At 33.1% G+C, this 12,713-nt stretch overlaps 1 protein-coding gene across 1 annotated transcript in view; it reads right to left on the bottom strand.

The window, feature by feature from the left end:
* Window positions 1–12,713, bottom strand: part of ANO5 (anoctamin 5) — a 96,263-nt gene that overhangs the window by 56,028 nt on the left and 27,522 nt on the right. Inside the window, exons 4-5 of the mRNA XM_061203149.1 lie at window positions 5,764–5,877; window positions 85–153 (exon numbers count right to left, since the gene is read on the bottom strand). Coding sequence (XP_061059132.1) covers window positions 85–153; window positions 5,764–5,877 — 183 coding nt within the window. The remainder of the gene's footprint in view (window positions 1–84; window positions 154–5,763; window positions 5,878–12,713) is intronic.

Here is a 12,713-nt window from a genome sequence, read left to right as displayed (position 1 = left end):
AAGTCTAGCCAGTCAAAGGTCAGAGGAGAAGAAAACAAAACTTAAAAAACCAAGACTCTGATATAGATTAACAATTACATTTACCATTTTATCTTCAATTTCCAACTCAAGACCTGTTTTTCTGAGATTTTGTTCAAACTCTTTTCTTCTTTCCTATGGAAAAACAAATTAGTAGAATTATGTAAAACCCTTTTATTTGCCCAGCGATAAACAGACTTGTTACACAATGACTGTGCCTCCAGATGGTCCCTTGGTTGTATATAAAAGTACTCTATGTATTACCCCCATCTGAGTGCCATGGCCTGCTTTTCACCTATATTATAAATCACAGTACAACTATAAAAATCCAATATATCTAGGAATAATCTCCAGGAAATATGCAGGACCTCTATCTGAAAAAAATGCAGAAAACTTTACTAATTAACATAAAAAATTTGATAAACAGAGAGACATATTATACTCCTAGTCGGGAAGATTCAGTACTACAAAGATATCAGTATTCTTCAAATAAAGGACATATTTAATGCAATTTTAAGCCAAAATATCATCATGACTTTTTAATCATGAAGAATAATTTCACTTAGAAAAAGTAAAATTAAATTTAATTCAATTAAATGCAAATAATCATTACTGTGGGCTTTAAAACAATGATTAATTGTCGAAAAATCTTTTGGCTTTATGATTTAAGTGTGAAAAAATTGTAACAGTGATTTAAGTATAATTCAAGTATGATTTAACTCTTATGTAAGTGTGAAAAACTGTAAATGTGACTTAAATGTAAAAAATTATGATTTAAGTGTGAAAAATAGTAACTGACATTTTAAAAGGTTTCACTAGGATATTACAGGACACATCTTCAAATGGATATGTCCACCTTGAGAGATCTTCAAACTTTACAAGGAATAAAATATAATTTTAATGGGTTCTTTTTCTCCATTTCCAAAGTTTACTACATGTGAGAATATGTCTATGAATAATTCTCACTCTCTGATACCCTTTCACAATTGCCCTTCTCCTAGGTTACCAAAGAAAAGGCAGGCTGTGAACATCCAGGAAAGCAAAAACAAAACAAAACAACAAGGGGCAGAGAGGGACATTCAAAATATTGTTATCAGGGGGCTTCCCTGGTGGTGCAGCGGTTGAGAATCCGCCTGCCAATGCAGGGGACACGGGTTCGAGCCCTGGTCTGGGAAGATCCCACATGCCGCGGAGCAACTGGGCCCGTGAGCCACAACGACTGAGCCTGCGCGTCTGGAGCCTGTGCTCCACAACAAGAGAGGCCGCGATAGTGAGAGGCCCGCGCACCGCGATGAAGAGTGGCCCCCGCTCACCACAACTAGAGAAAGCCCTTGCACAGAAACGAAGAGCCAACACAGCCAAAAATAAATAAATAAATTTATTTAAAAAAAAAAAAATTGTTATCAGTATTAAAAAAAGTAAATCTTCTCACTGTAGTAACAAATGCTTTCGCAAGTCATGTGGACACCAATTCTCTGAGTTCAGTAAAACTGAAGGCGGAGCTAAGAGGATTATTAGGTGACAGACCATTAAACATTACTTTTATGATAAATCACTTTGTAATTTGGGTCTATAATTCAGGAGCTCAAAAAAGATTCAAACTGCTAAAACAGTACCTGTTCTATTCCAATCTACTTATTTATCTGAACAAGCTTAATTTATACAAACATATATAAAAATAGAACATACTTGAAGCTGAACCATCTCATTATAGGAATAATTCTCATTCATCTACGAATAAGGAAAATATTGTTTTTGGGGTTTTTTTTAACATCTTTATTGGACTATAATTGCTTTACAATGGTGTGTTACTTTCTGCTTTATAACAAAGTGAATCAGCTATACAGATACATCTATCCCCATATCTCCTCCCTCTTGCGTCTCCCTCCCACCCTCCCTATCCCACCCCTCTAGGTGGTCACAAAGCACCGAGCTGATCTCCCTGTGCTATGTGTCTGCTTCCCACTAGATGGCGGAGGAGTAAGATGTGGAAAATATTGTTTAAAGCCCCTGTGTTCATTTCATTAATTGATGCATTTAGGATGACTTTACTTTTGATGTTTGATAACTACCTGTCAAATATTGTAGTATATTCATGATGTTTTATCAATTATACACTTGTACAATTGTAAAAAAAAAAACAAAACCCTCAAAACAAAAGAAAAAGTTTAAGGCTTAGACTGTTCTGGTGAAAGGAAATAAAAACATTTCAAGGTATATACACATTTGTTGTAGCAAACTTAAGACTGAACAAACAATAAAAGACTCCCAAAGATAAAACACTTAAATTAGGAAAAAATTATGTGGAGAGAGTGGAAGGAAAATTTTAGGTGGAGAAAAATAAATGATGTAAAATTTGAAGTGTTAAAAAAGAGTTTCTTCATATAATTCATTTTTTAAAATAAATGATGGTGAGTGTCAAATTTCCATGGTATTTACCTTCTAGGGATATAGGCTAAAAACTGGACCATTTACAAAATATTATAAATTATATCCTTTGCAACTACTGAAATGTATGATAAATAATTGTAGTTGGGGAAGACTTGTAGATGAATCAGGCTTTCAGGGGAAGTCCAGGAGTTCATTTTAGACCTGCTGAGTCTGAGATTCTATAAGACTTCCAAGTAGAGATGCAGAATAGTCACATGGGAAAGAAGTACAAACTGGAAAGGTAAACGTTGGAATTAGCACAAACATGGTTTTAAATTTTAAAACTGTGAGACAGGATGCATCATCAAAGAAATCAATGTAGGCTGAGAAAAGAAGAGGATTAAGGACTGAACCTGAGGCACTACAATAACAAGAAATCAGGGAGAAGAAAAGATTGAGAAGGCGTGGCTAGTGAAATAAGAAGAAAACTAAGAGAATGTGGAGACCTGGAAGCTGAGTGAAGAACATAAACTGTAGAGAAGGGAATGGTAAGCAGTGGCAAATGCTGCTAACAGGTCAAGCAAGATGAGGGTTGAGACTTGATCATTGGATTCATTTATCTGAAGATGAGCAGAGTGGGTGACGTTAAGGCCTGATAGGAATGGGTTTAGGAGAAAACTGGGCAAAAAGGAAATTGAGAAATCGACATTAGCTGGCAGGGAAATTGAGATTAAAAGGAGGTTTTCGTGCTTGCTTTTTAATTCGTTTTTAATACGGAAGAATTAACAGCACATTTATTTGTTGAAAGAAATGATCCGGTAAAGAACAACACAAAATGCAATTTTAAGAGAGAGGAAAGAATCGTAAAAGCAATATCCCTAGGTAGGTATGCAGAAAAGAGTTAATATAACAGGCTTGAAACTGCTATCCTTAGAAAGGCCTGCCTGCAAGGTTGGTTCTGGTGTCTGGGAACTTGGTTTTTGTGAGGGTTCCCACCATTCCCAGAACTACTAAGAGTGGCTCACTTTACCTCAACTGTTTGTACAAACTATGTAGTTCACACTGAACATCTGCTTTCTTCCGGGACTACAAAATGTTGGTATGAGATAGGCAGAAGGTTACAGGACCAGCCCCCAATAAGATCCTACAGTACTGAGTCTTTAATGAGCTTCCTTAGTAGACAGTACTTCCAATGTGATGTCATACATTGTTACTGGAGGAATTAACTGCATCCTGTGTGACTCCACTGGGAGAGAACTCTTATAAGCTTGCTCCTGGTTTTCTCTGGACTTTGCCCCATGCATCTTTTCCTTTTGCTGATTTTGCTTTTATTATTTCATTGCAATAAAACATAGCCATTGAGTATGGCTACATGCTGTGTCCTGTGAGTCCTTTTAGTGAGTCAGCAAACCTGGGGGTAGTCTTGTTGACTCCTAAATGGTAGGCAAGAAGAAAGGGATCCAGAATACAAGCAAATGTGTTGGCTTTAGATAGAAGGATAAATAGTTCATCTATGGTAAAAGGAAGAAAGGTAGATTATACAGGTGGAAGATGCTGGTAGATGGACAAATGTGGTAATGAAAATTAAGAATTTCTCTTCTACTTGCTTCAGTTTTCTCAGTGACTTAGAAAAGTGGTCAGCTAAGCTTGAAAATGGGGAGGATACATAGAAGGTGTGAGAGAGAAAAAGTTATAAAACAGTCACCCAGGAGAGTGGGAAACTGAATAAATTAAGGAAGTAAAGTATGACTGCCAGATAGCATTAAGGAGCGAGTTGAGGTCTATCGGCACAAATATGAGATAAAACCAGTAAGTGAATTGTATGTCTGTCTTTCTGCATGGTTCTAGCATTAGCAGGTGGAGAGTTGGGTTTAACTAAAATTGTTTTTCAAAGTTAAGTACAATTGAGAGATGGGCAAGGGATTTGATGGCACATGCAATAGAGTATAATTTGATATGAGATTTAAACTGAATAAGCATAAAGAAGAGCATAAAGATAAGGAGAAGCAGTAAAAAGGTAGTTAAGATAATTGTATCTTATCTGGTCCTGGTGCAGTTGAAGGAAGAAGAGTATTTGTCAGACATATTCGAGGGATTGGTCAGACAGTTGGATACTTTGAATGAGATTATAAAGAGCTGTAGTTGTTAGTAATGACAAGTTCTAGGGGAGTGAATGGCTGAGTTAGAGACTAAGATACTTGCAAAAGGGAGTTCAAGGAACAGAGAGGCTAGGATGCCAAAATAATCATCTAGATAACCACTGAGATAATCAATACTTAAAAAGGGAGTATTTGTGGAGAGAGTGATAGTGATCCAGGAGCTAAAATTGTTGAGAAATAGAACAGAAGACCAGGGACAGATTAATGACAGCAACAATGCAGGGTAGCGATAACTCCGATGAGATTTAAAACTCAGGAGCTTCAAGGCTGAGCGAGGGAGGATAGACTGTAATCAACAAAAAGATAAAAGGAGAGCAGGCATTCATCCATCTCCAGAAAAAGTGTAAGGGAAAAACCACCACCGCTTGAGAGGACTGCTGTGGAAGGCACCAAACCCACCCGAGGAGCTAGGCTTGAAGGGGACATTCAGAGAAGAGCTGAATATGGTGATAGTGAATGAATTTTAGAGGCCTGGTGGAAGAGTTTCCAGGCAAAGGGTGGAAGAAATGGACAGAAATGGCTATGTACAGGGCCTTATGGGGATAATAGCTACAGTTTTTTACTTTATGTGACATTTATTTCCTATGTAAGTATGTTAGCAAATGTGTGTTTATATGCTTACCCACATGAATTAATATATTAATTCATTATTTCAAATATCTAATATTTATTAAGCATCCATTATGCTCTAACTGCTGTTCTAAGCATTTGAGTATACAGTAATGAACAAGACAAAGTCCTTGGTTTTGTGAACTTAATTTATGGTGTTGGAGACAGTAAACAAGTAAAAAAAATGAATAAATAATGTAAGTTCAGAAAGTGATAAGGTCAGAAAGAACATAATATCAAGGCTATTCAGATAAAATGGATTAATGAAAGTTGAAATGAAAATTAAACACAAAAGATAAATATTATATTCAGATATACACCTCAAATTCTGGAGGTCACATTTCATATCAAAGGTGAGCTATATAAAAAATATATCAGTCACTTGGGAGAAGAAAAAGAAGTCACTGTCCAAAATACCCAAAAAATAAAATTGACTTTAAACATCCATTCTTAGGCTGCATATTTTGTAGTCTTTTCACTCAGTTTCAGCTTTCAGTAACACTCTGGGGCTGCTAACTTTTACAACATAATTCAGAGGAAACATCCCTGTCAAAGTATAGAACGTGCTTCTTTTTATTATTCCCATCTCTCTTACATAAGTACTTACTGCCTTCAGTTCAGCTTCTTTCTTTATGTCATCAACATAGGAAAGCACAAAATCAATTTGCCTAATCCCATCTCGGAAGAAGATAGAATCTTTGCTTTGTTCATCTTTTTTAAACTGCAGGAGACATGAATGACACAACTTTAAATTATAGTTTTATTTTCAGACGGCAAAAACATGAAAGGGATTAGCTAAAATTTGGTCACTGAATTTGATTAAAATTAGCTAAAATTTGGTCACTGGTCATCTAATTTTTTCAGTCCTGAAATGACAGATGAAGACAACCAGAGTTTTCATCAACAGAAGATCATGCTTATTTTAGAAAGTGAAATGCCATAAAGAAGTTACATATTAAACAACAAAGACTCACGATGAAGCTAAGCATATTTACTGCATGCACACACAATAAAAATGCTACAATTATACCAAAACACAAAATGAATACATGTATACATTGATCCAAAATGCATGTTCAGAGAGGCTTGTTATCTTCATTAAACAACGTACCAATTAGTCCAACAAATAATTCATGGTCACACACTACTTTGGGGCTATAATTAATTATAGACCAATTAATGAATCTCACTGCAAGAACATAAACTTATGATTAATGCTTATATGTATGTTTTCATAAAATTGTTACTTTCTAATTCAACTTTTGAAGGGTTAAAATGAAATCAAGGTGCAGTTAAAAATTAGAAAGCAAGTTAGCTTGCCAGCTGACTTCACTACAAGTAAACTCTCATGCAAATCTCCTTTCAACATCAACTTCCTAAGTGAGCTAAAAGCAACACGCTGTTTAAATCTGTGTTATCAATTCTCTCAGTATAATCGTCAAACTTACAAATTCGGCTTTCACATGTGTAGTTCATTAATTCCTCCCCTTTCAAAACTGCAAAAACACTAGAGAGTTTCAGAAAGAAGAGATTTCATGTTTGACTGATTTGGTCTTCTTTATAGTTTATATATAATATGTAATAGTTAATATTTGGAATAGGCCACATATAATACCTAGAATGATGTAAATAGATGATGCAGTGCATGTCAGTGATCTCTCTAACCCTGTGATGCAAATTTATAACATAGGCAACTTTCCAACTGCTTTAGCTAACCTGTGAATGGGGAACTGGGTTTTTAATTTTCATAACTGGTATTTATATTAGTTCATGAGTTTCTTTTATGGTACTCTATGCTGTTTTTCATTCAAGTCAGGCCAGGCAGATCACCCATAAAAAGGATTGGTTGTAGATCAGTCAAGTAAGAATAAGACAAAAATCTCATATTTGATCTGTGGTCTATGAACAGAATAACTGTATTTTATCTATATGAATGCATAACTGATGTCTCAGAAAGAACTAGCTCCCAGTGCACAGGAGGAAATGAGTGGAAAAAAGAATGAAGAAACAAAAAATATTCAGGGAGTCTAGAGATTACATATCAAAATACAGTAATTCAAATGATATGTCTGAGTTCTCTACACCCCAGTCAAAGGATACATAATCATCTCTCTTTTGCTAAAAGAAAGTAAAACAAAACAAACAAAAAAAATCCCTGAAAAAATTCAAACTGCTATCATGTTATATCTTGATTATAAATCACTAAAAAAAGGTGAACAAAACAAAAAAATTATTTGAGCTCTTGTAAATCATCACAGTATTAGCATATCTTATGAAATTCACCAAAATTTGTGGAGCCAACTGGGGAAGGAAAAAAACTACTAATTAGATTAAATACAATCAAAGCAAAAAATTAGAGGGAAAAAACAATAATCTTTTTGCTCTAAATCTGGGACAGTCATATTCTGTCTGGTAGAGGGTTTTTTTAAACAGCATATATTTATAAGCAGTCATATTGTTTGAACAAGCTAAATTTAGGTCCACAGAGAGAAGTTCTGGTGATAGAAGATGTGCACATAGAAATCAACAAAAATCACACTCAAGAGTTTTTGTCTATTAGGGAACAAACAAAGTAACTAGAATATTGAATCTAATTATTTCCTGAATGTTCAGTCAAAATGGGTGTATGTAATTCCCTTCTCCTGAAAGGTAGCCAAGGTAGCCTTTGGCTACCTAGAAAAACCCAAATTTCTATCATTATGTCATGCCCTAACTATAAACTGTAAAAAAATTTTTAAATACAGAGGAATCACTGGTAGCCTTGTAAATCACCATGAGGTACATGTCTTAGGACTGTTAACAAAAACTGGTTGAAGCCAACTGGGGCAGAAAAACCTGATAATTTTGTTCCATTTAATTGAACACTATTAAAACACATCATTCTTTTGTTTTGCTCAAGACATGACATTAAGATCATTTTTTGCAGTGTGTGTAAGGTTTGTATTTATATTTGTATTTGTGTTTGATTTGTTCTTGGGAATGCCTGTTTATAGTGAGGCAAATATCTGGGTGGCTATTGAATGAGGTCGTTTTTCTGAGGTTTATAAACTTGGATTCTTGATGGGGATTCGTAAACTTCTCAAACCGTATGTAAACTGCATGTGTGTATATGTGTATGTGCGTGTGAGTGTATTTATGTGTGTATGTAATTACATTTATTTAGGAAAAGTTTCCAAAGCTTGAATCAGACCCAAAAAAGATTAACAATCACCATTCTAAAACCCCAGTTGCCTGGGGAATAGGAATCAGTGACAAAGTCCCCCAAATCAATAGTATTCATTGCAACAAAAATGACTCGGGCTAGCACTGCAGCACTAGCAATGCATCCAAAGCATAAGCAGCAGCATTCAGCACTGGTTACCATAAGACGCCGCCTCAGGAACAAATTGTATCGCTTTGCAGACTGTAAAGCAATCAATATAGAGTTAGCAAATCCTGCCCAGGATGAAAGAAAAGATCCCCTGCAAAAACAGACACGCAAACAAACAAGACCCTCAGTATGATCACTCATGTGAATATGCATGTGTATGTGTAATAATTAAATTGGAGGGTGGGAGAAGACAGAAGAAAAGAACAAAAAAAAAATAGGAAGAAAACAATAAAAAATAAATGAAAGAAAAAAAAAGGAGACTTCAAAGTAAATATCCCTAAATCCCTTTACAATAACTTCAAATAATACACATTTGTGGACCTGGATTAAGAAGAAAAAAAAAGAAAGAGAAAAAAGAATAATGAAGGAAAACATGAGAATGGAAATGTAAAGTAAAATAGGTATAATAGGTATTCTGTTAAGTATGCCTATACACATCAGACAAAGAAAGCAAAATTACTACAGTTATTCTGGGACCATGTATGGTATGCAAAGTTTACCCAATAGTGTAAAATACTTCATTACTGAAAAAACACTGAAATTACCATTATCATGTACATGTGTGTGTAATTACTTTTTTTTTAGGAAGAGGTTCCAAAGCTTTAATCAGATCCAAAAAAGATTAAGAATCTTTCATTACCATTAAAATATTTCACTACCAAAATACTGAAGAAAAAAAGGAAAAGTCAGTGATTATTTAAATGCTGAGTTGTCTTCAGTCTTCAGTTACCATGACCATTATTTTTAAAATACCAAAACAATTAATTAAAAACATCTGGGATAATCAATAATCTTTGAAAGAAAACCTATGGCACAAAAAAGGCAAGTATTGTATTTTATAGTATAATGAAATGATAAATTATCTAATAAAATTATCAATAAAGAGTTTCAGTTCTTGTCATGCAAAGTTTTGTTTAAACTGTTGTTCTCCTGGAATAGGCTAAAGAGACCCAAGCAACTGCTGACTAAGGCGGGAAAGTCCCTGCTCTGTAAACTGATGAGCTTACTATGTATAGATGAGTTAATATTGCTGTTATTTAAAAACAACAGATACAAGATGGATGTTGGTCATTGTATAAAGCATATTTTAAACTGTTATATTCTGTTGGGCTGAAACATTTCACTTTAGCACTTTGATTTTCTTGGGATCCTTCATGAGATTCACAAGTCACTGTTTTTCTCAGCTGTTTTACCTAAAGTCATCACAGAATTGTTAAGGTAAATGAAACAGTCACACACTAAGAGGCCACATAGGACCATATTATGACTTTCATGGGCCCCTACCTCTATTAAAATTTTTTTAATTAAAAAAATTATATATATGATTATATTTTTTTGTTTTTTTAAATTCTGATTTTGAAAGAAATTAAAATTAAAGCATTTCCATGGGCTCCAAAAAGTATCCTGTGCCTACTGTGCCTAAAGAATAAGTTGGCCCTGGAGTCACGGGTTAACTAGTGCCACCACATTAAGAGTACTGAGAATGCAGGGTATAAAAAGTTACCTAAATGACTGGTAAAAAGCCCTTTGTGATCAACACATCTAATGGCAAGTTACTTTGAAGCTTTTTCAATACCGGATACCCTCATGGTACAAAAACCAATGGGCTCAATATCAACAATTGGTCCTGAAAAAGTACTGACTTAATAGGTAATATTTTTTAAACTTGATTTTAAATATATTAAATGAAGATCACCAAAGGACTTGATTACAAAATGATAAAATTAACATTCCATAGACTAAAATTTTAGAATTAATAACTTTATTATATATTTCCAACATGTGCTGAATATGTGTATGTTTTATTACAAATGGATAACACTAAAACTTATTAATGTTTTATTAAAAGGTATTTTTATTAAAAGGTATTTTTAAAATCATTCCTATTTCCTTGTTACTTCAGTAACTAATTGGTGTATTTACTTCTGGTTTTGTCTAAGCACTGAATTTTTTGATATAATAAGTGGTTATATTTAATGTACACATTTTTCTTGCCTTTTTAATATTACCATAATATTAAAATAAATTCTCATATATTATAAACTTGCCATAAACATAATTTGTCTATATCTTTTCAATTCATTAAATTTAATCTAATGTATTTGTAAAAAGATTCTTTAGAGTCTCTTCTCTAGGAATAGAGTTGAAAACCTATATTATTGGTGCTACATAGAAGTTGTCAATAGCATCTTTCTCTCATTATACTAATTTGAACACCTTTACTCCTAAATTTTGAATTATTATTCTGCCATGTGTTTTAAATCTGCATATTTTTTAAACCCAAGATAAAAATTATATATATGTATGGCAATGTCCAATTGGAAATTTAAAAAACCCAATACTTACATGAGTATCAAAAATATGAAGTATTTATGGACAGATTTAACATATATGTGCAATACTTGTATATTGAAAATGAAAATATTGCTGAGATATACTAAAGAAGATCAAAATAGAGATATATTTTATGGTCATGTATTGAAAGATCAATATTGTTAAGATGTAAATTCTCCTCAAATTGATCTATAGATTCTACACAATACCAATCAAAATACCAATAAAATTTTTTTTTTTAGAAATTGGTAAGCTGATTCTAAAATTTATTTGGAAATGTAAAGAATCTAGAGTAGCCAAACAATTTTGATAAAGAAGAACAAATTAGAAATAATTACTCTACCTGATTTTAATACTTCCTATAAAGTGAGAATAATCAAGACAGTATAATATTGGCACAAGAATAGACATATGATGGGACAGAATAGAGAGTTTAGAAATAAACTCACACATACACAGTCAGTTTCCACAAAGGTTCTAAAGTAATTTATGAGGAAAAGACAGTCATTTCAACAGGTAGTACTAAATATGCATATTTAAAAAGTAAATAAATTTAATTCTCACCACAAGTCATCTACAAAAGTTAACTCAAAATGAATCCTAGACCAAAAGTAAAAGTTAAAACTATAAAACTGAAGAAAATCTGAGAAAATCTCCCCTACTTTGGTGCAGACAAATATTTCTTATAGCACAAGAAACATGGATCATAAAAGAAAAAGGATGAGAAATTGAACTTTGAAACTTTGAAAATTTGTATTTTTAAAAATAGTGTTAAGTAAAAGAAAAGGAAAGTCACAGATTGGGAGAAATGTTTGCAATAAATACAACTGACAAAGGTTTTGCATTCAGAATACATAAAAGCTTCTTACAAGTCAATAAAAAGATAATCCAATTTCTAAAAATACAGAAAAGATTTGAACATATAGTTAATAGAAGAAGATGTATGAATGGCCAATAAGCCCATGAAAAGATGTGTAACATTATCATTCATCAGGAAAATGAGCACTGAAACCATGAGATAACCTCCATTCAATCACTAAAATTAAAAAGTTGACACTATCAAGTGCTGGTGAGGATGTAGAGCAACTAGAATTCTCATGCATTACTGGTAGGAATGAAAAATATACAACCATGTTTTAAAATAGTTTAGCAGTTTCATATAAAGTTACACATACATTTTTCATATGATCCAGAAATTTTACACCTAGGAAATTAATGAAAAGAAATGAAAATACATGTCTATACAAACACTTCTTACACGAATGTTCCTAACAGCTTTTTTTATAATGGTCCCCAAACTGAAAACAATTCAAATATCCATCAACAGGTGAATGGATAAACAAATTTTGGTATATCCATACAATGGAATACTACTTAGCAATAAAACAAAATAAAAGAAACCAAAAAACTACAGATATAGTCAACAAGATTCAATTTATCAGTATCATTTGAAGTTTTGGATGAGTCTCAGCAACATTGTGCTGAACAAAAAAAGCCAGTAGCCAGACACAAAATAGTATATACTATTACATACATCATATAGTATGATTCCATTAACATACTAGTTTAGAAAAAAAATTAAAAAAACAAATAAGTGGTTGCCTAGGGCAGAGGTGAAACAGCAAAAGGAAGCTTTTTTGAGGTAATGGAAATCTATATCGTGATTGTTGTGGTTTGTTAAAATTTGTCAAACCATACACTTAAAATGGGTGCATTTCATTGTATGTAACGTATAAACAATAAAGATGATAATTTTTAACTTGAACAACTAGAAGAATAGATTGTATGTAGCTAAAATATGAAAGACTTCAAAAGAGCAGTTTTTGTCTGGGAAAAAATTACATTTTAGACAT

Source organism: Eubalaena glacialis, chromosome 10, assembly GCF_028564815.1.
Source record: "Eubalaena glacialis isolate mEubGla1 chromosome 10, mEubGla1.1.hap2.+ XY, whole genome shotgun sequence".
NCBI classification, from domain to species: domain Eukaryota; kingdom Metazoa; phylum Chordata; class Mammalia; order Artiodactyla; family Balaenidae; genus Eubalaena; species Eubalaena glacialis.
The sequence above is the reverse complement of the archived record's forward strand: the minus strand, read 5'-3'. Positions and strand labels throughout refer to the sequence as shown.